We start from the raw sequence: 21411 nt of genomic DNA, 5'->3' as shown, positions 1-21411 counted from the left end.
GCGGGGGTCCCGGGGGTCCGGGGCCTATGCCCTGACCCCTCCCCGCCGCAGGGCGGTGTACCTGGGGGTCCCGGGGGGGTTCCCGAGGGAGGTCCCGGTGGGGGTCCCGGGGGGGGGTCCCGGGAGGATTCCGGGGGGGGTCCCGGGGATCCCGGTGGGGATCCCGGTGGGGTTCCCGAGGGGGGTCCCGGGGGTCCCGGGGCCGTGTCCTGACCCCTCCCCGGCCGCAGGGCGGTGTACCTGGTGCGGCACACGGCCACGCGGCAGCGCTTCGCCATGAAGAAGATCAACAAGCAGAACCTGCTGCTGCGGAACCAGGTGCAGCAGGCCTTCGTGGAGCGCGACATCCTCACGTTCGCCGAGAACCCCTTCGTGGTCAGCATGTTCTGCTCCTTCCAGACCCGCCGCCACCTCTGCATGGTCATGGAGTACGTGGAAGGTGGGGCCGCGCCTCGCGATAGGGGCCGCGGCGGGCGCGATAGGGGCGGCGGCGGCGCGATAGGGGCGGGGTTGTCGGGTTATGGGGCTGGGTGTGGGGATATGGGGATGGGTATTGGGATATGGGGCTGGCTGTTGGGATATTGGGGATGGGTATTGGGATATGGGGCTGGATATCGGGATAGGTATTGGGATATGGGGCTGGGTGTGGGGATATGGGAATGGGTAAAGGGGGATATGGGGCTGGATATCGGGATAGGTATTGGGATATGGGGCTGGGTGTCGGGATATGGGGATGGGTATTGGGATATGGGGCTGGATATCACGATATGGGGCCGGGTATCAGGTTTATGAGGATGGGTGTTGGGATATGGGGCTGGGTGTGGGGATATCGCGATGGGTAAAGGGGATATGGGGCTGGATGTTGGGATATGGGGCTGGATTGTCACGATATGGGGCTGGATATCACGATATGGAGCTGGGTATCATGATATGGGGCCGGGTATCAGGTTATGGGGCCGGGTATCAGGTTATGGGGCTGGGTGTCGGGATATGGGGCGGGATGTCACGATACGGGGATGGGGACGGGGATGTGGGGCTGGGTTCTGCGGTAACAGCTGTCCCCATGCCCCCCCCACGTCCCCATCTGTCCCCAATGTCCCCCCATGTCCCCCCTGTCTCCGATGTCCCCAATGTCCCCGTGTCCCTGGTGTCCCCAATGTCCCCAATGTCCCCCCCATCCCCGTGTCCCCAATGTCCCTGATGTCCCCAATATCCCTGATGTCCCCGATACCCCAATGTCCCTGGTGTCCCCCCATCCCCGTGTCCCCCGGTGTCCCCAATGTCCCCGATACCCCAATATCCCCGATGTCCCCGGTGTCCCCCCTGTCCCCGATATCCCCAATGTCCCCCCCTATCCCCGATACCCCAATGTCCCCGTGTCCCTGATGTCCCCAATGTCCCCGGTGTCCCCCCCTGTCCCCAATGTCCTCGGTGTCCCTCCCGTCCCGCCCGTCCCCATGTCCCCGGTGTCCCCAATACCCCAATGTCCCCCCTGTCCCCGATGTCCCCAATGTCCCCGGTGTCCCCCCATCCCCGGTGTCCCCAATGTCCCCGATGTCCCCGGTGTCCCCGATGTCCCCGGTGTCCCCCCCCATCCCGGTGTCCCCCGGTGTCCCCAGGCGGGGGACTGTGCCACGCTGCTGAAGCACATCGGGGCGCTGCCGCTGGAGCTGGCCCGGCTCTACTTCGCCGAGACCGTGCTGGCTCTGGAGTACCTGCACACCTACGGCATCGTGCACCGCGACCTCAAACCCGACAAGTGCGCCCGGGGCCGGGGGGGGGGGGGCTCACCTGGGCCCCGCCCGGCTCACCTGGGCCCCGCCCGGCTCACCTGCGCGTCCCCCGCAGCCTCCTGATCACCTCGCTGGGCCACGTGAAGCTGACGGATTTCGGGCTCTCCAAGATGGGGCTGATGAGCCTCACGACCAACCTGTACGAGGGGCACATGGAGAAGGACGACGCGGGGAGTTCCCGCGACAAGCAGGTGGGTGTGCCCAGGTGTGCCCAGGTGTGCCCAGGTGTGCTAGGTGGGTGCTTCAGGTGTGCCCAGGTGTGCTCAGGTGTGCCCAGGTGTGCTAGGTGGGTACTGCAGGTATGCCCAGGTGTGCCCAGGTGTGCTAGGTGGGTGCCGCAGGTGTGCCCAGGTGTGCCCAGGTGTGCTAGGTGGGTGCCGCAGGTGTGCCCAGGTGTGCCACAGGTGTGCCCCAGGTGTGCCCAGGTGTGCCCAGGTGTGCTAGGTGGGTGCTGCAGGTGTGCCCAGGTGTGCCCAGGTGTGCTAGGTGGGGTGCTTCAGGTGTGCCCAGGTGTGCCCAGGTATGCCCAGGTGTGCTAGGTGGGGTGTGCCAGGTGTGCCCAGGTGTGCCAGGTGTGCTAGGTGGGTGCTGCAGGTGTGCCCATGTGTGCCCAGGTGTGCCCAAGTGTGCTAGGTGGGTGCTGCAGGTGTGCCCAGGTGTGCCCAGGTGTGCTAGGTGGGTGCTTCAGGTGTGCCCAGGTGTGCCCAGGTGTGCCCAGGTGTGCTAGGTGGGTGCTTCAGGTGTGCCCAGGTGGTGCTCAGGTGTGCCCAGGTGTGCTAGGTGGGTACTGCAGGTGTGCCAGATTGTGCCCAGGTGTGTGCCACAGGTGTGCCCAGCTGCCCTCAGGTGTGCCAGGGGCAGGGTGGGACGGGGTCAGGGGACCCGGGCGTGTCTGCAGCAGCCACGGGGGCGTGTCCCCTGCTGAGCCCACCTGTCGCCAGGTGTGCGGCACCCCCGAGTACATCGCGCCCGAGGTGATCCTGCGCCAGGGCTACGGGAAGCCCGTGGACTGGTGGGCCATGGGCATCGTCCTCTACGAGTTCCTGGTGGGCTGCGTGCCCTTCTTCGGGGACACCCCCGAGGAGCTCTTCGGGCAGGTGATCTCAGGTGTGGCCCCTGGGGACGCGGGGGGGACACGGGGCAGGTGACCTCAGGTGTGGCCTGTGGGGATGCAGGGGAGGGACACGGGGCAGGTGACCTCCGGTGTGGCCCCTGGGGACACGGGGGGGGACACGGGGCAGGTGACCTCAGGTGTGGCCTGTGGGGACACGCAGTGTGGGGACACGGGGAGGGGACAGGTGACCTCAGGTGTGGCCTGCAGGGATGCAGGGGGGGGACACGGGGCAGGTGACCTCAGGTGACACAGCAGGATGGGCACATGGGGGTGGCGTTGGGACACGCAGAGTGGGGACGCGGGGACGGGACAGGTGACCTCAGGTGTGGCCCCTGGGGACACGGGGGGGGGACACGGGGCAGGTGACCTCAGGTGTGGCCCGTGGGGACACGGGGCAGGTGACCTCAGGTCTGGGGCCTGTGCTCAGCTGTCCCCTCCATGTCCCCCCCGTGTCCCCCCCGTGTCCCCTCCGTGTCCCCTCCGTGTCCCCCCCGTGTCCCCCCCATGTCCCCCCCCGTGTCCCTCCGTGTCCCCTCCATGTCCCTCCGTGTCCCCTCCATGTCCCTCCGTGTCCCCTCCATATCCCCTCCATGTCCCCCCCGTGTCCCCCCCGTGTCCCCTCCGTGTCCCCCCCGTGTCCCCTCCGTGTCCCCTCCGTGTCCCCCCCGTGTCCCCCCCGTGTCCCCCCCGTGTCCCCTCCATGTCCCCCCCGTGTCCCCCCCGTGTCCCCCCCGTGTCCCCTCCATGTCCCCTCCGTGTCCCCCCCGTGTCCCCTCCGTGTCCCCCCTGCCAGACGAGATCCTGTGGCCGGAGGGGGACGAGGCGCTGCCCCCGGACGCGCAGCACCTCATCTCCTGCCTCCTGCAGCCGGACCCGCTGCGGCGCCTCGGGGCAGGTGAGACCCCCAGACCCCCACCCGCCCCCCCCCCACACCCCGGGACCCCCCCCCCCCCCCAAAACTCCCCCGGACCCCCCTGAGCCGGCGCTGCCGCGCAGGGGGGGCTCAGGAGGTGAAGGCCCACGGGTTCTTTGCCCGCGCTCGACTGGACGGGGCTGCTGCGGCAGAAAGCCCGAGTTCGTGCCGCACCTGGAGTCCGAGGAGGACACGAGCTACTTCGACAGTGAGAGACCCCCCCCCCCCGGGACCCCCCCCCCAGACCCGCCCCGGGACACCCCCCTCCCCAACGGGGACCCCCTGTGGGATATCCCTGGGATTCCCCTTGGATCACCCCTGGGACCCCCCCCAGCCCCTTCCAGGCTCTCCTTGGGGTTCCTCCCCCCCCCCCCCCGGGGTCACCTCAAGGCCCCCCCCAAGCCCACACCTGTCCCCCCCCCCCAGCGCGGTCGGACAGGTACCCCCACGTGACGTCATACGAGGACGAGGACACGACGGAGGACGAGCCCGTGGAGATCCGGCAGTTCTCGTCCTGCTCGCCCCGGTTCAGCAAGGTGGGGCTGGGACAGGGACAGGAGGGGACAGGAGGGGACAGGGACAGGAGGGGACAGGGAGGGGGCAGGGACAGGGACAGGACAGGGACAGGGACAGGGACAGGAGGGGACAGGAGGGGACAGGAGGGGACAGGGACAGGGACAGGGAGGGGGACAGGAGGGGACAGGGACAGGGCAGGACAGGGACAGGGAGGGGACAGGGACAGGGAGGGGGACAGAACAGGGACAGGGGGAGAGGGACAGGGACAGGAGGGGACAGGGCAGGGACAGGGAGGGGACAGGGAGGGGACAGGGACAGGGACAGGAGGGGACAGGGAGGGGACAGGGACAGGGACAGGGGACAGGGACAGGGACAGGAGGGGGACAGGGCAGGGACAGGGAGGGGACAGGGACAGGAGGGGACAGGGACAGGGCAGGACAGGCACAGGGAGGGGACAGGGACAGGGACAGGAGGGGACAGGGAGGGGACAGGAGGGGACAGGGACAGGAGGGGACAAGGACAGGGAGAGGGACAGAACAGGGGACAGGGGACAGGGACAGGTGGGCGCAGGGGGTGGGGGGACACAGGTGTGCGGAGGAGGGATGGAAATTTGGGGGCGTGGGGGACGCGCGGGGGCTGGGACGGTCCCGTGGGACTCGGGCCTGACGGTGGGCGTGCCCAGGCGTGCCCAGGCGTGCCCAGGTGTGCCCAGCTGTGCCCAGCTGTGACCAGGTGCGCTCCCGCAGGTGTACAGCAGCCTGGAGCAGCTCTCGCAGGAGCCCAAGCCCAAGGGGCGCCCGCGGGACGAGGGGAGACGCGACGGCTTCGCCCGCGAGCGCGGCTGGAGAACGGCATCACCTGAGCTGTGCGCACCTGGCGGGGCCGGGCCCGGGCCGGGGGGAGCCCGGGGACGCGCGGGGGTCCCTAACCCCCATCCCCGCCCGTTTCCCCGCAGGAAGCACCGCTCGGCGGGGGAAGGGCCGCCCCCCGAGGGCGAGGGCAGCCCCCCACCGGGCGCCCGCCGCCGTTTCTCGGCGCTGCTGGAGCCGGCGCGCCCCGCGGGCCCCCCCGAGGAGCGGCCGTGCCCCCGCAACGCGGCCGCGAGGGAGGCGCGGACGGAGCCAGCGAGGAGCCGGGTGCGTCCCGGGAAGGTGGGGAGGGGTCCCCGGCGCGCCCCCGGGTCCCTTCACCGCCGCCCCGTGTCCGTCCCCCCGGCAGGGGAGCGAGCGCCGCGGGCCGCGGAGCCGCCCCCGCCCCGCACCGAGCTGGGGCTGCGGCGGCCGCGACACCCGGGGGTGGCCCCCGCCGAGGCCGGGGGGGACAAGCGCAGCCCCCGCGCCCCCGGGAAGGTCACCAAGTCGGCGTCGGCCACCGCGCTGTCCGTCATCATCCCCAGCGGTGGGTGACACCCCCCGGGACCCTCCCCAGGGAGCCCAAATCCCCCCGGGACCCTCCCCAGGGAGCCTAAATCCCCCCGGGACCCTCCCATTCCCAGGGATCTCCTCCCAGGGAGCCCAAATCCCCCCGGGACCCTCCCCAGGGACCCCGAATCCCCCCGGGATTCCCCCAGGGAGCCTAAATACCCCCCGGGACCCTCCCCAGGGAGCCCAAATCTCCCCCGGGACCCTCCCCAGGGAGCCTAAATACCCCCGGGACCCTCCCCAGGGTCCCCAAATCCCCCCGGGACCCTCCCCAGGGAGCCCAAATCTCCCCCGGGACCCCCCCATTCCCAGGGATCTCCTCCCAGGGAGCCCAAATCCCCCCCGGGACCCCCCTAAAGGACCCTCCCCGAAGGACCCCAAACACCCAGGGACCCCTCCACCCCCCGGGTCCCCGCGGGAGGGGGGGGGGCTGGGGGTTCCTGTGGGTGGTGGGACCCCCGATGCCGTGGATTTGGGGTCTCCCATGGGGTTCCTGTGGGTGGTGGGGACCCCCAGTCCCACGGGTGGGGTGTCCCCGGTCCCGGTGGGTGCCCGTGGGGGGTCTGGGGGGGTTTTCTCCCTGGGGTTTTTTTTTTTGGGTGGCGGTCAGCGGGGTCTGGGGGCGCAGGGGGAGGCGCCCGGCTCGTCCCCCCTGGGCAGCCCCATGTCCCCGCGGTCGCTGTCGTCGGACCCCTCGTCGCGGGACTCGTCGCCGGGCCGGGAGCTGGCCCCGGCCGTGGCCGCCCCCGCCGCGCTCGCCCATCGCCATCCCCCGGCCCGGCAAGAAGTTCGGCTTCACCCTCCGCGCCATCCGCGTCTACCTGGGCGACAGCGACGTGTACAGCGTGCACCACGTCGTCTGGGTCAGGGACACCGGGGGGCACGGCGGCGGTGACACGGGGACGGGGGGAGGGGGATTTTTGGGGCAGGAGCGGGGACAAGAGGGGACGGGGTTTCTGCCGGCGGTGGCAGCGCCCGGTGTCGCTTGGGCGAGGGGACACGGAGGGGGACAAGGTGGTGGGAGGGGGGGGGTGCGTGGCCATCCAGGTGCGTTTTGGGGAACCCCCGATTTGGGGAACAGGGCGGTGGGGGACGGGGGGTGTCGCGTCCGAGGTGCGCCGTGGGTGACGCCGTTTTTTTTTTTTTTTTTGGGGGTGGGGGGGCAGCACGTGGAGGAGGGGGGCCCCGCGCAGGAGGCCGGGCTGTGCGCCGGGGACCTGATCACGCACGTGAACGGGGAGCCGGTGCACGGGCTGGTGCACACCGAGGTGGTGGAGCTCATCCTCAAGGTGGGGGCACCGGGGTGAGGGGGCGGCGGTCATGGGGTGCGGGGGGGGGGGGGGGGGGGGGTCGCAGCGCGCTCTGGGGTCACCGGGGGGTCATGGCTGTGGTCGGGGGGGGGGTCACAGAGATTTGGGGGGGTCGCGGCAAGGTCAGACAGGACCGGGGGGGGGGGGGTGAGTCCCGGTGGGTGTTGGGGGTCGCGCCCGTGACGCGCTGTCGCCCAGAGCGGGACGAAGGTGCTGGTGACAACGACGCCGCTGGAGAACACCTCGATCCGCCTGGGCCCCCGCGCGGCGCCGCAGCGCCCGCGCCAAGATGGCCCGGAGGAACCGCCGCGGGGGGCACCGGGAGCGGCCACGAGAGGTGGGCACCGGGCGGTGGCACCGGGGGGTGGCACCGGGGAGGGACGGAACACCGGGGGGATGTAACCGGTCCTCCCGGCCGCCAGGCGGCGCAGCGCGCTGTTCCGGCACCTCGCCCGCCAGGCCTCGCTGCTGCACACGAGCCGCTCGCTGACGTCACTGAGCCGCTCGCTCTCCTCCTCCGACTCGCTGCCCGCCTCCCCCACGCACGCGCGGGCGCGCGACCCCGGTAAGGGGCGGGGGCTTGAGGAAGGGGCGTGGCCACCGGCGCCCGGTGCCCGGTGCTTTCCCCCCCCCCCGCCCCCGCGCTCACCCCCGTTCCCCGCAGGGGCCCTCGCCGCCCAGCAGCTCGCCGGGCTCCAGCGCTCCGCCGTCGCCGGCGGGGCCGCACCTGCGGCCGAGCTCCCTGCAGGGGCTGTCGCCGAAGCTGCAGCGGCAGTACCGGGCGGCGCGGTGCCGCTCGGCCGGCAGCATCCCGCTCTCGCCGCTCGCCCACACGCCCTCGCCGCCCGCCGCCTCGCCGCCCGCCTTCCCCGCCAAGCTGCACCCCAAGGCCGCCGAGTCGCCGCGCCTCGCCCGCCGCGGGCTCCCCGAGAAGGCGGCGCCGGGGCCGCCCCGCAAGCTGGGGCTGGAGCCGCCCCCGCAAGGACTTCCCGGCCGAGCCGCCGCTGCAGAGCTTGGCCGAGTGGGACGGCGAGGGTCCGGCCGAGCCGCCCCCTCCCGCGCCCCCCCGCCCGCCGCCTGGGCCGGCAGGAGCTGCCGCTGCTGCTCGGGGGCCCCCCCGGGGCAGAGCCGCCCCCGCGGCACCGGAGGAGACCGAGAGGGGGGCGCGGGGTCCCCCCAAGGCGCTCAGCCCGGTGCAGGAGCACGAGCGCGGGGGGGCGGCCCCGGGGGGGGGGGCCCCCGGTGCCCATCGTGGTGGTGGGGCCCGGCGCGACCCCCGGGGACCCCCGGAGCGCCGCGGGCCCCCCCGGGCGCTGAGCTTTACCCGAGCCCCCCACCGCCCCCCCCCCCAAACCCCCCGGCTGTAAATAGGGTGGGGGGGGCACCCCGGGACCCCCCAGGCATGCGGGGGTCGCGCCCCCCCCCCCCCCCCGGCCCCTCCCCGCGTACGCGAAGGGTTAATACTGTGACACACCCCCCCCGTGTGACGTCACCGACCCGGCACACCCCCCCGGTGTGATGTCATCGACCCGGACGAACCCCCCCCCCCCCCCCCAGGGTGATGCCCCTCTCTTCCCCCCTCCCGGTCTCCCGTTTGCCCCCGGTTATGGCTCCCGGTGCTGACGTCAGAGCGGTGATGACGTCACAGCACCGATGTCACGGGCGGGGCGCGGGCGCTGCTCTGATGTCACTTGGGGATGGGGTGGTGGTGACGTCATCCCCTCCAGCGTGATGTCACGGCCGCTGCGGAATCGATGATGTCACGGCCGTGGCATCACCGGCGGCCTTCGAGTGCTGACGTCACCGCTGTGACGTCGCCGGAGGTGCGAGGGCGGTGATGTCACAGCTGCAGTGACCGCCGAGGCGGGGGGGGGGGGTGGTGGGGGGTGGGGGGTGTGTGTGTGTTTAGGCCCGGTTCCCACCCGGTGATGACGTCACACGAGGGCCAGCCAAGCCGGTGACATCACCACCACCCCCCCGTGACATCATCACTCCCCTTCCCCCCCCCCCCGTTCTCGCTATGCAAACGCCCCCCCGGGCAGGGGGGGGCCGGGGGGGTCCCGGGGACCAATAAAGGCTGTACAGCACCGAGCCCCGGCTGTCCTGCGCTGGGGACACCGGGGGGGACACCGGGGGGGGACACCGGGGGGGACACGGCCATCGCCCCGGGACCCCCGGACCCCCCCTCGGGAGGTGATTTGGGGGCGTCACCGCCGCGGGATCGCCCCCCGAGCCCGGACACTCGCGGGGTTAACGCCGGTGTGCGGTTTTTTTTTTTGTTTTTCCGCCACACCCCCCGCCACGCCCACCCCCACCCCCCCCGTGACGTCACGGCTTACCGGGTCCGTTCGCCGCCGCTGAGCCCGAACGGTCCGGGGGCGGGGGGGGGGTGGGGGGGCTCGGCGGGCGTTGCGGGGGATTTTTGGGGTGTTGGGGAGCGCTTGGGGGTCTTTGGGGCGAATCGCGAGGTCTCCGGTGGTCTCTGGGGGGAGGGGGGGAATTGGGGGTTTAAAGGGGGGGGGGGTCTCTGGCGGGAATTGGGGGTTCCCGGGGGACGCGTGAGAATCGGGGGGTCCCTGACCCTCCTGTGTGACCCCCCAGACCCCCGCCCCGTCCCCATGGCGCTGCGTTTGGCCACCCGCGTGTCGCGCCTGGCCCGGAGCGGTGTCCGGTGGGGGGGCACCGAGCCCCCCCCGAGCACAGGGTGAGTGGAGGGGGGGGGGGACGGGGCGAGGGGGCGCAGGACCCCCCCCCCCCCCGGGACTGGCAGCGACGAGGGGGGGACACCGCGAGTCGCCGGTGCTGACCCCTCTCCCCCCGGTGCTTCCCCGCCCTCCCCCGGTGCCGACCCCCCCCCTCCCGGTGCTGACCCCCTCTCTCCCGCTTCCGACCCCTCTCTCCCGGTGCCGACCCCCCCCCTCCCGGTGCTGCCCCCCTCTCTCCCGGTGCTTCCTCCCCCTTTTCCCGCTGCTTCCCACCCCCCTCCCGGTGCTGACCTCTCTCACGGTGCTTCCCCCTCCCCTCCCGGTGCTGACCTCTCTCTCCCGGTGCTTCCCCCCCTCTCCCGCTGCTGACCCCCCCCTCCCGGTGCTTTCCCCCCCCTCTCCCGCTGCTGACCCCCTCTCTCCCGGTGCTTCCCCCCCCTCCCGGTGCTTCCCCGCCCTCCCCCGGTGCTGACCCCCCCCTCTCCCGGTGCCGACCCCCCTCTCCCGGTGCCGCCCCCCCCCCCAGTCGCCGCCCCGTTCGACTGGCAGGACGCGCTGGGGCTGGAGGGGCTGCTGAGCGCCGAGGAGCGGCTGCTGCGGGACACGACGCGCAAGTACTGCCAGGAGCGGCTGCTGCCCCGCGTGCTGCACGCCAACCGCCACGAGGGTACCCCAAAAACTGACCCCAAAACACCCCGAGACAGCCTGACCCCCCCCCCCCCCCCGGTACAGGCGGAACCCCCCCGGAGAGCCCCCAAACCCCACAAGCGCTTCCAGAAGCGGCCGGTGCCGGTTGCCACGAGGGTCCCCAGTGTCCCCCCAAACCTGCCCGACCCCCCATTCGCCCCTCAGGATCCTTCCTCTGCAAAAAAAAAAAAAAAAAAAAAAAAGGGGACTTTTTTGGTATCCCCAAAAGCCCCCCGACACCCCCACCCCAAAACTCCCCGACTCCTCCAAACTCCCTCCAGCACCCCCCCCCCCCCAAAAATCTTCTTCCCGCTCCCCTCCCGCAGGGTGGGGGCGGCCGTGTAGGGGACCCCCAAATTCTCCCAGGGGGTCCCCCCGCTGCCCCCCCTTAGCTCGACCTCTCCTGACCCCCACCTTGCTCCCCTCCCCCGCCAGTCTTTGACCGGGAGATCGTGACTGAACTGGGAGAACTGGGGCTGCTGGGCCCCACCATTCAAGGTTAGGGGGGGCCATGGGGACCCCCGGGGGCGATTTGAGGACAGAATTGGGGGGGAGGGGGGGGCGTGGGTGGCCAAGGACTGCCCCTGGGGCTCCCGGGGGGGGGGGGGTTATTGGGGGGCTCAGGGGGAGATGGGAGGGGTTGGGGGGGGCACTGGGGGTCAGGGATGGGGTGTGGGGTGACGCTGCGGGGCTCGCGGGGGGCGGTTTCGGGGTGACACCGGGGGGTCCTGAGGGGTGGCGCCGTCCCCAGGGTGGGGCTGTGTGTCCCCCCAGGGAGGGTCCTCGAGGGCTCCTGTGTCCTTGAGGAGACCCCGGGGGTCTCTGAGTGACCGCGGGGGGGGGGGGGGGGTTTCACCGCAGGGTACGGCTGCGCGGGCACCACGTCGGTGGGCTACGGGCTGGTGACGCGGGAGCTGGAGCGGGTGGACAGCAGCTACCGCTCGGTGCTCAGCGTGCAGTCCTCCCTCGTCATGTACCCCCTCTGGGCCTACGGGACCCCCGCCCAGCGCCAGCGCTTCCTGCCCCGCCTCGGTGAGACCCCCGAGCGCGGGGAGGGGGGGGTGAAGGGGTGGGGGGTGTGCGAGGCAGCGCCGGGGGGGTTTTGGAGGAGGAGTGGGGTGTGTGGGGCAGTGGTGGGGTAGTGGGGGCGTCGGCGTGGCGCCCCTGACGCCCCCCTCCCCAGCTCGGGGGGAGATCGTGGGGTGCTTCGGGCTGACGGAGCCCAACCACGGGAGCGACCCGGGGCGGATGGAGACGCGGGCACGGCACAACCCCGGCGCCAGCACCTACACCCTGCGAGGGTCCAAGACCTGGTGAGCCTCGGAATTGGGGTGAGGGGCACATGGGGGACCCCCAGAGCTCCCCCTTTGACCCTCCCCGAACTGCCCAGGATCACCAATTCGCCCATAGCCGACCTGTGCGTGGTGTGGGCCCGGTGCGAGGAGGACGGGCGGGTCCGGGGCTTCCTGGTGGAGCGCGGGACCCCCGGGCTCAGCACCCCCAAAATCGAGGGCAAGTTCTCCCTGCGCGCCTCGACCACCGGGATGATCCTCCTGGATGACGTGGAGGTGCCCGAGGAGAACGTGCTGCCCAACGCCGAGGGGCTGGCGGTAAGGGGGGAGGCCAGGGCATCCCCGGGGAGGGTCCTGTGGCATGGGGGGGGGTCTCGATGACACCCCCTGTCCCCCAGGGCCCCTTCGGCTGCCTGACCCAGGCGCGTTACGGCATCGCCTGGGGCGCGCTGGGCGCCGCCGAGGCCTGTCTGGAGACGGCGCGGCAATACGTGCTCGACAGGTAACGGGGGGCTGGGGGCGCTTTGGAGGGGGGGGGGGGTGTCCCACCGCCCCCCCAGACCTCAGTGCCCCCCTCCCCTGGCCCGCAGGAAGCAGTTTGGGGGCCCGCTGGCCCGGAACCAGCTGGTGCAGAAGAAGCTGGCGGACATGGTGACGGAGATCACGCTGGGGCTGCACGCCTGCCTGCGCCTCGGCCGCCTCAAGGACGAGGGCAGGTGGGTGGCACCGTCCCCTGGGTGGGGACCCGGGGGGGGCTCTGGAGGGGGTCAGCGTGTCCCTGTCCGTGTCCCCCGCAGGGCTGCCCCCGAGATGGTGTCGATGCTGAAGCGGAACTCGTGCGGGAAGGCGCTGGGCGTCGCGAGGGACGCGCGGGACATGCTGGGGGGCAACGGGATCTGCGACGAGTTCCACGTGATCCGGCACCTCATGAACCTCGAGGCCGTCAACACCTACGAGGGTACGGCGGGGAGGGGCACACGGGGAGGGGTCCCCGAGGGGTTCAGGGGGTTTTCCTACTGAGGTGTGGGGATCCCCGCAGGCACCCACGACATCCACGCGCTGATCCTGGGCCGCGCCATCACCGGCATCCAGGCCTTTGCCCCGGCAAAGGGGACGTAGTGGGGGACGCAGCAGCAGCGTGGGCACGGCGGGGACGTGGTGGCACCGGCGGCACCGATGGGGTCTGCTCCTCGTGGGAAGGGGTGTGAGGAGATGGCGGCGCTGACCGGAGCCAGCGTCACCAACCGGAGCCAGGTATCCCCAGAAGGGATCCAGTGTCACTGACAGGACCCGGTGTCACTGATGGGACCTTGTGTCACCAGCCAGGACTCGTGTCACCAATGGGACTCGGCGTCACCCCAACCAAATCTCGTGTCACTGGCGGGACCCGGTGGCACCAAGCACATCTTGTGTCGTTGATGGGACCCAGTGCCACCGAGCAAACCTCCTGTCCCCAACGGGACTCGGTGTCACCGACAGGACCCGGTGTCACTCAGGGGACCCCACTGGTGCCGGGCCCCGTGCCCGGTGCCGTCTCGGTGCCTTTGCCAGCCCCGTGGCCAATAAACGGTGGGACAGCCCCTCCATGCCAGCCCTGCTCGTCAGCATTAATTAACCTGCCAGGACGCAGCTCTGCTCTCGGGGTGGGGGGTCCCAGCCCATCACAGACCCCCCCCCCCCCACCCAGCTTTTGGGTCGGCTTCAGCCCTTTATTTGTTCCAACCACCAACAGCAACAGCAAAGCGCTTTGGGGCCAAAATCCCCCTTTGGCCCGGCACAGCCGCACGGTGCCGTGGGTTTGGGGGGTCCCGCTCAGGTCTGGGGGTGCCCTCAGCCCTCGGGCTGCGGGCAGAGGTCCTGATAAGCCGCCTCCACGGCGCAGCAGATGCGGCGCAGCTCGGCCTGCACGCCCTCCACGCGCTCCAACACCTCGCTGAGCGCCTGCAGCCGCTCCTGGATCAGCCCGTTGTGGAAGCCGTAGCGGTGGAAGAGCCGCTCCTCCAGCTGCTCCGCCAGCTCCGAGACCTGCCCGAGCGGGGCTACGGCTCGTCCCGGCGCTGGCACGGCCACCGTCCCCGGGGCCGGGGGGGCAGCTGCGCCCGCCCGCGCTGGCGCCGCTCCCGGCCTGGCCCGGCCGCCGCCAGCTGCGCCCCGGTAGCCGCGGCGCCGGCCGAGGTGGCCACCGAGAGCCGGGTCAGCGCGGGCCGCAGCTGCCAGGCCGGGCCGCCATCTGCGCGGGGGCCTGGGGACCCCCCCCGGCCGGTCCCCCCCGGGCGGGAGCGAAGTCCGGAGCGAGGGCAGCGTGGGGACAAGGGGGGACATCGGGGGCCGCTGGAAGCGGGGCCGGAGGCAGCTGCGGCCGCCCCCGCCGGGGCTCGGGGGGCTCCCCCCGGCCGGGCTCCGCAGCTGCCTCCACGCCGGGGCTCTGCCTCGGTTCTGCCGCCAAACCGGGCGGAATAACGCGATTGCCCGTGCCCCGGGGGGGGGGGGGGGGGGGGAAAGGGAGGGGACCCCTCCGGGCCTACCTTCAGCAGCAGGCTGTCCCTGACGCCGCTCAGCTCCGTGTGCGCTTCCTCGCGGCCGCCGTTGAGGCGGCCGAGGACGTCGTGCACCCCGCTGCTGCAGCCCCTCCACGGCGGCGTCCAGCGAGGCGAAGTACAGGGAGGAGCGGGGGACCCAGTGCTGGCTCCGCGCACGGCCTCGGCCGGAACACGGGACCCTCACGGAGCGGCGAGGGGCAGCCCGTGGACCCCACGGGGACGGGGACACCCCAGTGGGGCCGTGGATCGCATGGGGACAGGGACACCCCATCGGGGCCGTGGATAGCACGGGGATGGGGACACCCCATCGGGGCCGTGGATCGCATGGGGACAGGGACCCCACGGGGACAGGGTGAGGGACATCAGGGCCATGGATCACACAGGGACAGGAATCCCCCTGTGAGGGGCACGGACCCCACAGGGACAGGGACACCCCATCAGGGCCATGGCTCACACAGGGACAGGGACCATGTTAGGGGCACAGACCCTACAGGGACAGGGTGAGGGACATCGGGGCTGTGGATCACACAGGGACAGGCACATCCCTGCCCCATCAGGGCCATGGGTCACACAGGGACAGACCCCATGGGGTCAGGGTGAGAAACATTGGGGCCATGGCTCACACAGGGACAGGGACATCCCTGCCCCATCAGGGCCATGGGTCACACAGGGACAGACCCCATGGGGACAGGGTGAGGGACATCAGGGCCATGGATCACAGAGGGACAGGGACCCCATGGGGACAGGATGTGGGACATTGGGGCTGTGGATCACACAGGGACAGGGACCCCCCTGTGAGGGACATGGACCCCATGGGGAGAGGGACACCCCATCAGGGCCATGGCTCACACAGGGACAGGGACCCCCTGTGAGGGGCATGGACCCCATGGGGACAGGGTGAGGGACATTGGGGCCGTGGATCACACAGGAACACGGTCCCCATGGGGACATGGTGAGAAACATCAGGGCCATGGCTCACACAGGGACAGGGACATCCCTGCCCCATCAGAACCATGGCTCATACAGGGACAGGGACCATGTTAGGGGCACGGACCCCATGGGGACAGGGTGAGAAACATCGGGGCCATGGCTCACACAGGGACAGGGACATCCCTGCCCCATCAGAACCATGGCTTACACAGGTTCTGGACAAGGACCCCCCGATCAGGGCCGCGCACCCTCTCAGGGTCGCACACCACCGGGACAGGGACAGGCTCCGCCCTGTGACAGCCCTGCCAGTCCCGTTAATTGAGAATTACCCTCTAATTAACGTCGTGACTCGTGGTGACCCCCCCCACTCCCCGCGGTGCCGTTGCATCATCCCCCCCGCTCTTTTTCCTCCGCTTTCGCTGAAATCGCAGGGTGAAGGCGGGTACCTGTCCGGCTCCTCGCCGCGGGGCTCGTCCCCACCCAGTTCGGCCGGGAAGGGGCTCCCGCCCGCCGCCGCCTCCGGCTCGGGACCCTCAGGCTCCTCCCGCGACATCCCGGCCCCGGGAGGGGGGCGGGGGGCTGCAGGGGAAGGAGCCCGGGGTCGGGCTGGGGGCACCAAGCCGGGCTCGGGCCGGGCTGCCGGGCTCGGGGTCGGGGCCGTACCTGGGACCCTCGGCCGCCCCTCACCACACCGTCCTCACGGAGCCCCGCTGGGCGGGCCCCGCCGCCGCCCAATGGGCGCCCGCCGTTCACACCTCGGCGCTGCTGATTGGAGCACTAAGGGACCCCAGGGGGTGATTGACACCCGCGCGGGCCAATCGCCGGGTACTAAAAGGGAAAGGCGGGAAGGGCCGGACGGTCCCGGGCCGGTCTCGGGGGTCCCGGGCCGGTTTCGGGGGTCCCGGGCCGGTCTCAGCTTCCCCAGCGCCGTGCGAGGCCACGAGGTGACAATAAACTCTTCCCCCACGCGGTTCCCTTCCCCAGCACACACACACATACACACACACACAAGCACCGCAGGACACCGGGCGGCTTTATTGGGGGGGGTGGGGGACCCCCGGGGACGGGACCCCTCCCCAAAAAAGGAGGGGACCCCCGGGGTCAGACGTCCAGGCGGCACATGGGGCTGTCGTAGACCATCTGCAGGTTGACGCGGTGCCCCACGAGCTCCCGGATGTTGTTGATGCCGTATTTGATCATGGTGGGTCTGGGGGAGGCGGGATGGGTGGGGGGTCAGTGGGTGGGTGTGGGGGGTCAGTGGGTGGGTGTGGGGGGGGAATGGACCCACAGTGGGGGTCCCACCCCAGGTGACCCCCACTCACCGCTCCAGAGAGAGCCCCCAGGCGATGACGGAGACGTTCTCGGGGAGCCCCATGGGCAGCAGCAGCTCGGGGCGGAAAGACCCCCGAGTTTTCCCACCTCCACCCACTTCTTCAGCCCTGGAGGGGGGGCGAGGATCAGGTGGGGCACCCACAGACCCCCTCCCCATATCAGAGGGGGAGACTCTGAGCGGGGGTTTGGGGGTCCCGGGGTGGGCTCTGAGCGCTCTGGGCAGGGATTTGGGGGTCCCTGGGTGGGGTTTGGGGGGTCTGAAGGCTCTGGGCAGGGATTTGGGGGTCCCTGGGTGGGGTTTGGGGGGTCTGAAGGCTCTGGCAGGGATTTTGGGGGTCCCTGGGTGGGGTCCTGAGTGCTCTGGGGGTCCCTGGGTGGGGTTTGGAGGGCCTGAAGGCTCTGGGGAGGGATTTGGGGGGTTACCTGGGTGGGGTCTGGGGGTCCCAGGGTGGGGTTTGGGGGCTCTGAGTGCTCTGGGCAGGGATTTGGGGGTCCCGGGGTGGGCTCTGAGCGCTCTGGGCAGGGATTTGGGGGTCCCGGGGTGGGGTTTGGGGGATCTGAGTGCTCTGAGCAGGGATTTGGGGGTCCCTGGGTGGGCTCTGAGCGCTCTGGGCAGGGATTTGGGGGTCCCGGGGTGGGCTCTGAGCGCTCTGGGCAGGGATTTGGGGGTCCCCGGGGTGGGCTCTGAGTGCTCTGGGCAGGGATTTGGGGGTCCCGGGGTGGGCTCTGAGTGCTCTGGGCAGGGATTTGGGTGTCCCGGGGTGGGGTTTGGGGGATCTGAGTGCTCTGAGCAGGGATTTGGGGGTCCCTGGGTGGGCTCTGAGCGCTCTGAGCAGCAGAACCCCAACAGGGGAACTCAAGGTCAGCCCCCAGCTCTAAGAGGAGCCCCCCCAAGACCCCAAGACCCCCCCCCCCTCACCCTCGTGGTAGCTTGAACACCATCCATGCTGGGCTCCGTGTAGGGGTTGTAGGCGGGTTTGAAACGCAGCTGGGAGATCCCTGGGGGGGGCAAACGGGGGTGGTCAGGGGGGGGGGCACGCAGAGGGTCAGAGGGGTTTGGGGACCCCCTCCCCACCCCCCGTGTACCCAGCTTGGTGAAGAACTGCCGGAGGATGCCCATGAGGTGGCCCAGGGTGAGCCCGCCGGTCGGCCACGAGCCCCTCGACCTGGTGGAACTCGGCCAAGTGCGTCGCGTCCAGGCTCTCGTTGCGGAACACGCGGTCGATGGAGAAATATTTCACGGGGGGTGAACTTCTCCTGGGGTGGGGGGGGGTGGGACACATGGATGGGGTGCAGCTGGGACCCCCAGAATGCCCCACAACTGCTCTGATCCCCCCTCCGAGCTTCCTGAGCCCCACCCCAAAACAACGCTGAGCCTCCCCAAACTGATCTGAGCACCCCGAATCCCGCTGACACCCCAAACCCGCTAATCCCCCCCCCCCCCAAAAAAAAAAAGCCCTGTTCCCCCTCATGGTTGTGCCCCCCCCCCAAAGCCCCCAGACCCTCCCCAAGCCCCCAGACCTGCCGTGCCAGCCGGAACAGGGGCGCGGGCGCTGGCTGACGTGGTGTGGGTCCTCAGCAGGTTCTTCCGTGCCTCCTCCACCTTCCACTCGTACCTGTACCTGGTTAGGGGGGGAAAAATGGGGTTCAGGGGGGGTGGGGGACTCGCACGGGACCCCCCTGAATCGCCCCCGCGGGGGGGGTCGGGGTCTCACCCCTGTGAGCCGTAGCCTCCCTGCGAGTGCACTCTTCTTCACCTTGGAGTAGTAGCCAGGGGGCAACTGGGGGGCTTCGGCGGGGGTCTGGGGGGAGCAAAAAGGTGACGGGGGGCAGGGGGGAAGCGGGGTCTGGAGGGCTTTGAGGGGCGTTTGTGGGGGGCTCAGGGAGGGGCGAGCCCAGAGGGGTGTGGGGCGGGCAGCAGGGGGCTTCTCAGAGAGATTTGGGGGGATCAGAGGGGTCCCCGGGTTGGGGAGGGGGTTTCAGCAGGTCCCCAGCACCCACCCAGCAGGAAGAAGGTGTCGTGCTGGTCGCGGGCCGGGTGCTGCTGCGGCTGGAAGAGCGCGTCGAAGTTCCAGAAGGAGCTCTCCACGAAGTTATCCGTGGGCATCTCCGTGAACCTGGGGGGAACCCCCGAGGACAAGGTGAGGCCTGGGGGCTGCAAGGGGCGGGGGGCACAGAGAGGGGCCCAGCCCCTTCCCCCCCCCCCACCCCAGCAGATCTGACAACCCCAAGTACAGCCCCTACAACAGCTTCGGGCTCATCGGCCTCGACCTCCGGCAGGTGAGGGGCAGGGCGGGGGTCCCGAGGAGCTGCAGGACCCCTCCCCATCCCCTACAGGTACAATCCCCCCCCTGGCTCACCCCATCTCCAGGAAGATCTGGCGCAGCTCCGAGCGCACCTTGAGCAGGGGGTGCAGGTGGCCGCAGGCCGGGGGCAGCCCCAGCGAGGAGAAGTTGTAGGGTTTGAAGGGCAGCTGGCGCCAGGAGCCCCTGCAGGGCGGGCAGGGGGTCACAGCACGGCCGGGGGGTGACCCTGGGGTGGGGGGTCTGGGTGGGGGGGTGGGCACGTACGTGGCGATCATCTCCGGGGTCAGCTCCGTCTCCGGCCGCGCCACGGCCGTGCTGAAGGCGCTGCCCTTGCGGATCCAGTAGGACTTGAGGGTCCTGGGTTAGTTAATTAGTGTTAATTAGCATTAATTAGCATTAATTAATTTTATTAACGGTCGGTTCCACGGCTTTATTTATTGAACGTTTTGCCCGCGTGAGTTTGAAGCAGAGCGTTTAATTGGATCGTTGGGATCTGGGTTTGGCTGGGATTAAGCTTGAGGAATTTCAGTAAAAAAAAAAAAAAAAAACAAACCCAAATTTGGTTTGAAAATGGGGCAGGTGGGGCCTTAAATCCCCGGCATTTCAAGGTAAACCCTGGGAAATTGGACGTTCCCAGCCTGGCAGAAGGACAGCAGGACAGAAAGGCACGAATGAAAATAAAAACTGACAAAGCAACGACCCCCCCACGAGAACACAGCGCTAATTAAGGAGCAGAACCAGCGTTAATTTGCCCGGCCCCACTCACACTTCCAGGAGCAGCTTCCTCCTCTTGAGCTCGGCGCGCTCCCGCTCGGGCAGGGACCCCCCGGCCCTCACCTGCCCCAGGTGCTGCTGCACCGTGTCCTGCACCGAGGGCACCTGGGGGGGGCACACCCGGGGCTGGGCACGGCCCAACGGGGACCCGCGGCACCCCCCTGCGGCCAGCAGACCCCTCCCCAAACGCTCCTGATTCCCAGGGACCACCCGCCTGCTCCTGGCTTCCCCGTCCGTCCCCACCGGGGGCATTCCCGGTAACCGGAGACCCCCCCCCCCCCGCCCCAAACCCCTCCTCAGGACACTCCCAGCGACCCCCAGCCATCCCCCCACTTTGGGCCGTGGGACCTCCATTCCCCCTTGCCGGGGACCCCCGTGCCCCCTCCGCTTCCCGGGGACCCCCGCCCGTTCCCCCGGGGCCACTCACGGCGCGGAGCACGCGGGGGCCGCCGGCCGCTCCCTTATCCAGGCGCACCCACTTGTTGGCCATGGCCTTGCTGAAGCCCAAGGAGCCTCCGGGCAGCTTCTGCGGGGCACACGGCGGCCGTGAGGAGCGCGGCGGAGGCCGCCGGTGCCGCCCGCCCCTCCGGTACCCACCATGGCCTTCGCCCTGCGGCAGCCCCTCCTCGGGGAGGCTCCGGAACAGCCGCGCCTCGGGGCTGCCGTCCCGCAGCACCTCCTCGCCCTCGGGGCTCAGCTCCCATCGCGTGGCCGTCCGCGCCTCCGCCTCGATCACCTGCACCGGAACCGGCACCGGCATCAGCACGGCCGGCGGCGCCCGCGGCTTCCCCCGCCCCGCGCGCCCCGCGCCCCGCCGGCCGCACCTCGCCCAGCGCCTGGAGGCTCTTGACGGCGCCCACGAGCGTCTGGTGGTCGACGCCGAGCTGGGCGGCGGCCTCGATGCTGCAGAGCCCGCCGGGAGGCGCGGCCTGCTCCAGCCGCTCCAGGAGCCGCTCCGCCACGCTCGGCGCCATGGCCGGAAGAGAGCCCGGCCCCGCCGGAAGTGATCCCGGCGAGCCGGAAGTGCCTCGCGGAGGGGGGCGGTGTCGGCGCGTTCGCCATCTTGGGTGTGGCGCACGCCCCGTGCCGAGCGTGGTGGGCGCCATGTTGGGTGTGGCGGGGGGGGGTCGCGCAGGGGGCTGAGGGGGGCGCCGTGACGCCACGAAGCCGCACGATGACGTCATGCGGTGCGAAGCGGCGCCAGCGCGGACCCCAGCGGGCTGACACGGCCCAGAGCTCCCTGAGAGCAGCCCCCGGCCTGGGCCCACCTTCCTTGCGACCGCACCTGCCGCCACCTCGCTTAATCAATGACATCGTGCCCGCGTCGCGGCGCTGTGTGAAGGCAGAGGCGAGCAGGAGACTGCCCTAGGCCGCGTGCCCGTTGCTCCCTCCCCACATTCCCAATTTCCTCTTAAATTCCCTCCCCCCCCCCCCCCCCAATCCCAGGCCTGTCCCTTTAAGAGCGCGCGCCCCACGTGACCCCTGGAGCGAGGCGGGGGGGGGGGGCGTCTCCCTCCGAACGCGTGGTCGCTCCTCATTGGCCGCCGCGCTCAGCCAATGGGAAGCGGCCATCTGGGACGCCAACGTTCGGGGGCGCCGTCGCCGCCGGCGGGCGGGCGGGCGGCCAATGGGAGAGGGCCGCGCGCGGGCTCGGGCCAATGGGAGGGCGGCGGAGGCAGGGCGAGGGGCGGCGGGAGTATAAAAGGCGGCGGCACCTCCTCCCCCCTCCGCAGTGCCGGGCGGCGCCGGGCCGGGACGGACGGAGCGAGTGTGCCCTG

The 21411-nt window shown here is 70.9% G+C and overlaps 4 protein-coding genes across 4 annotated transcripts; 2 read left to right on the top strand and 2 right to left on the bottom strand.

Moving 5' to 3' along the window:
* Positions 1 to 230: 230 nt before the first annotated feature.
* On the top strand, positions 231 to 9158 carry MAST1 (microtubule associated serine/threonine kinase 1; the record flags this gene model as incomplete). Its single annotated transcript, XM_053969607.1, is given in 18 exon segments — positions 231 to 444; positions 1620 to 1759; positions 1849 to 1984; positions 2735 to 2900; positions 3701 to 3802; positions 3904 to 3944; positions 3946 to 3978; positions 3980 to 4028; positions 4247 to 4356; positions 5083 to 5201; positions 5292 to 5472; positions 5555 to 6505; positions 6507 to 6620; positions 6924 to 7046; positions 7266 to 7325; positions 7327 to 7418; positions 7490 to 7632; positions 7721 to 9158. Coding segments are annotated over 18 exon segments (3640 nt in total), but the record flags the coding sequence as incomplete, so codon positions are not given.
* Positions 9159 to 9408: 250 nt separating this feature from the next.
* Positions 9409 to 13342, top strand: GCDH (glutaryl-CoA dehydrogenase). Its single transcript, XM_053969609.1, has 11 exons — positions 9409 to 9437; positions 9669 to 9764; positions 10299 to 10439; positions 10895 to 10957; positions 11321 to 11491; positions 11643 to 11772; positions 11850 to 12069; positions 12150 to 12253; positions 12342 to 12467; positions 12549 to 12709; positions 12791 to 13342. Exons 2-11 carry the CDS (start codon positions 9686 to 9688, stop codon positions 12868 to 12870), a joined length of 1275 nt encoding a protein of 424 aa, XP_053825584.1. The 5' UTR covers positions 9409 to 9437; positions 9669 to 9685; the 3' UTR covers positions 12871 to 13342.
* Positions 13343 to 13421: 79 nt separating this feature from the next.
* On the bottom strand, positions 13422 to 15927 carry SYCE2 (synaptonemal complex central element protein 2). Its single transcript, XM_053969608.1, is given in 5 exon segments — positions 13422 to 13776; positions 14277 to 14363; positions 14365 to 14424; positions 14426 to 14450; positions 15668 to 15927. Coding segments are annotated over 5 exon segments (474 nt in total). The 5' UTR covers positions 15775 to 15927; the 3' UTR covers positions 13422 to 13581.
* A 309-nt stretch (positions 15928 to 16236) lies between these two features.
* FARSA (phenylalanyl-tRNA synthetase subunit alpha) lies at positions 16237 to 21126 on the bottom strand. The gene is given in 16 exon segments (XM_053969611.1): positions 16237 to 16428; positions 16544 to 16632; positions 16635 to 16660; positions 17473 to 17491; positions 17494 to 17552; positions 17640 to 17694; positions 17696 to 17804; positions 18056 to 18175; positions 18269 to 18300; positions 18302 to 18359; positions 18560 to 18670; positions 18914 to 19042; positions 19124 to 19216; positions 19626 to 19738; positions 20061 to 20369; positions 20458 to 21126. Coding segments are annotated over 16 exon segments (1788 nt in total). The 5' UTR covers positions 20818 to 21126; the 3' UTR covers positions 16237 to 16322.
* Positions 21127 to 21411: the final 285 nt, after the last annotated feature.

The sequence above is a fragment of the Vidua macroura genome, unplaced genomic scaffold, assembly GCF_024509145.1.
Source record: "Vidua macroura isolate BioBank_ID:100142 unplaced genomic scaffold, ASM2450914v1 whyUn_scaffold_270, whole genome shotgun sequence".
Lineage (NCBI taxonomy): Eukaryota > Metazoa > Chordata > Aves > Passeriformes > Viduidae > Vidua > Vidua macroura.
Note: the sequence above shows the minus strand (reverse complement) of the source record. Positions and strands in the feature narration are given on the sequence as shown.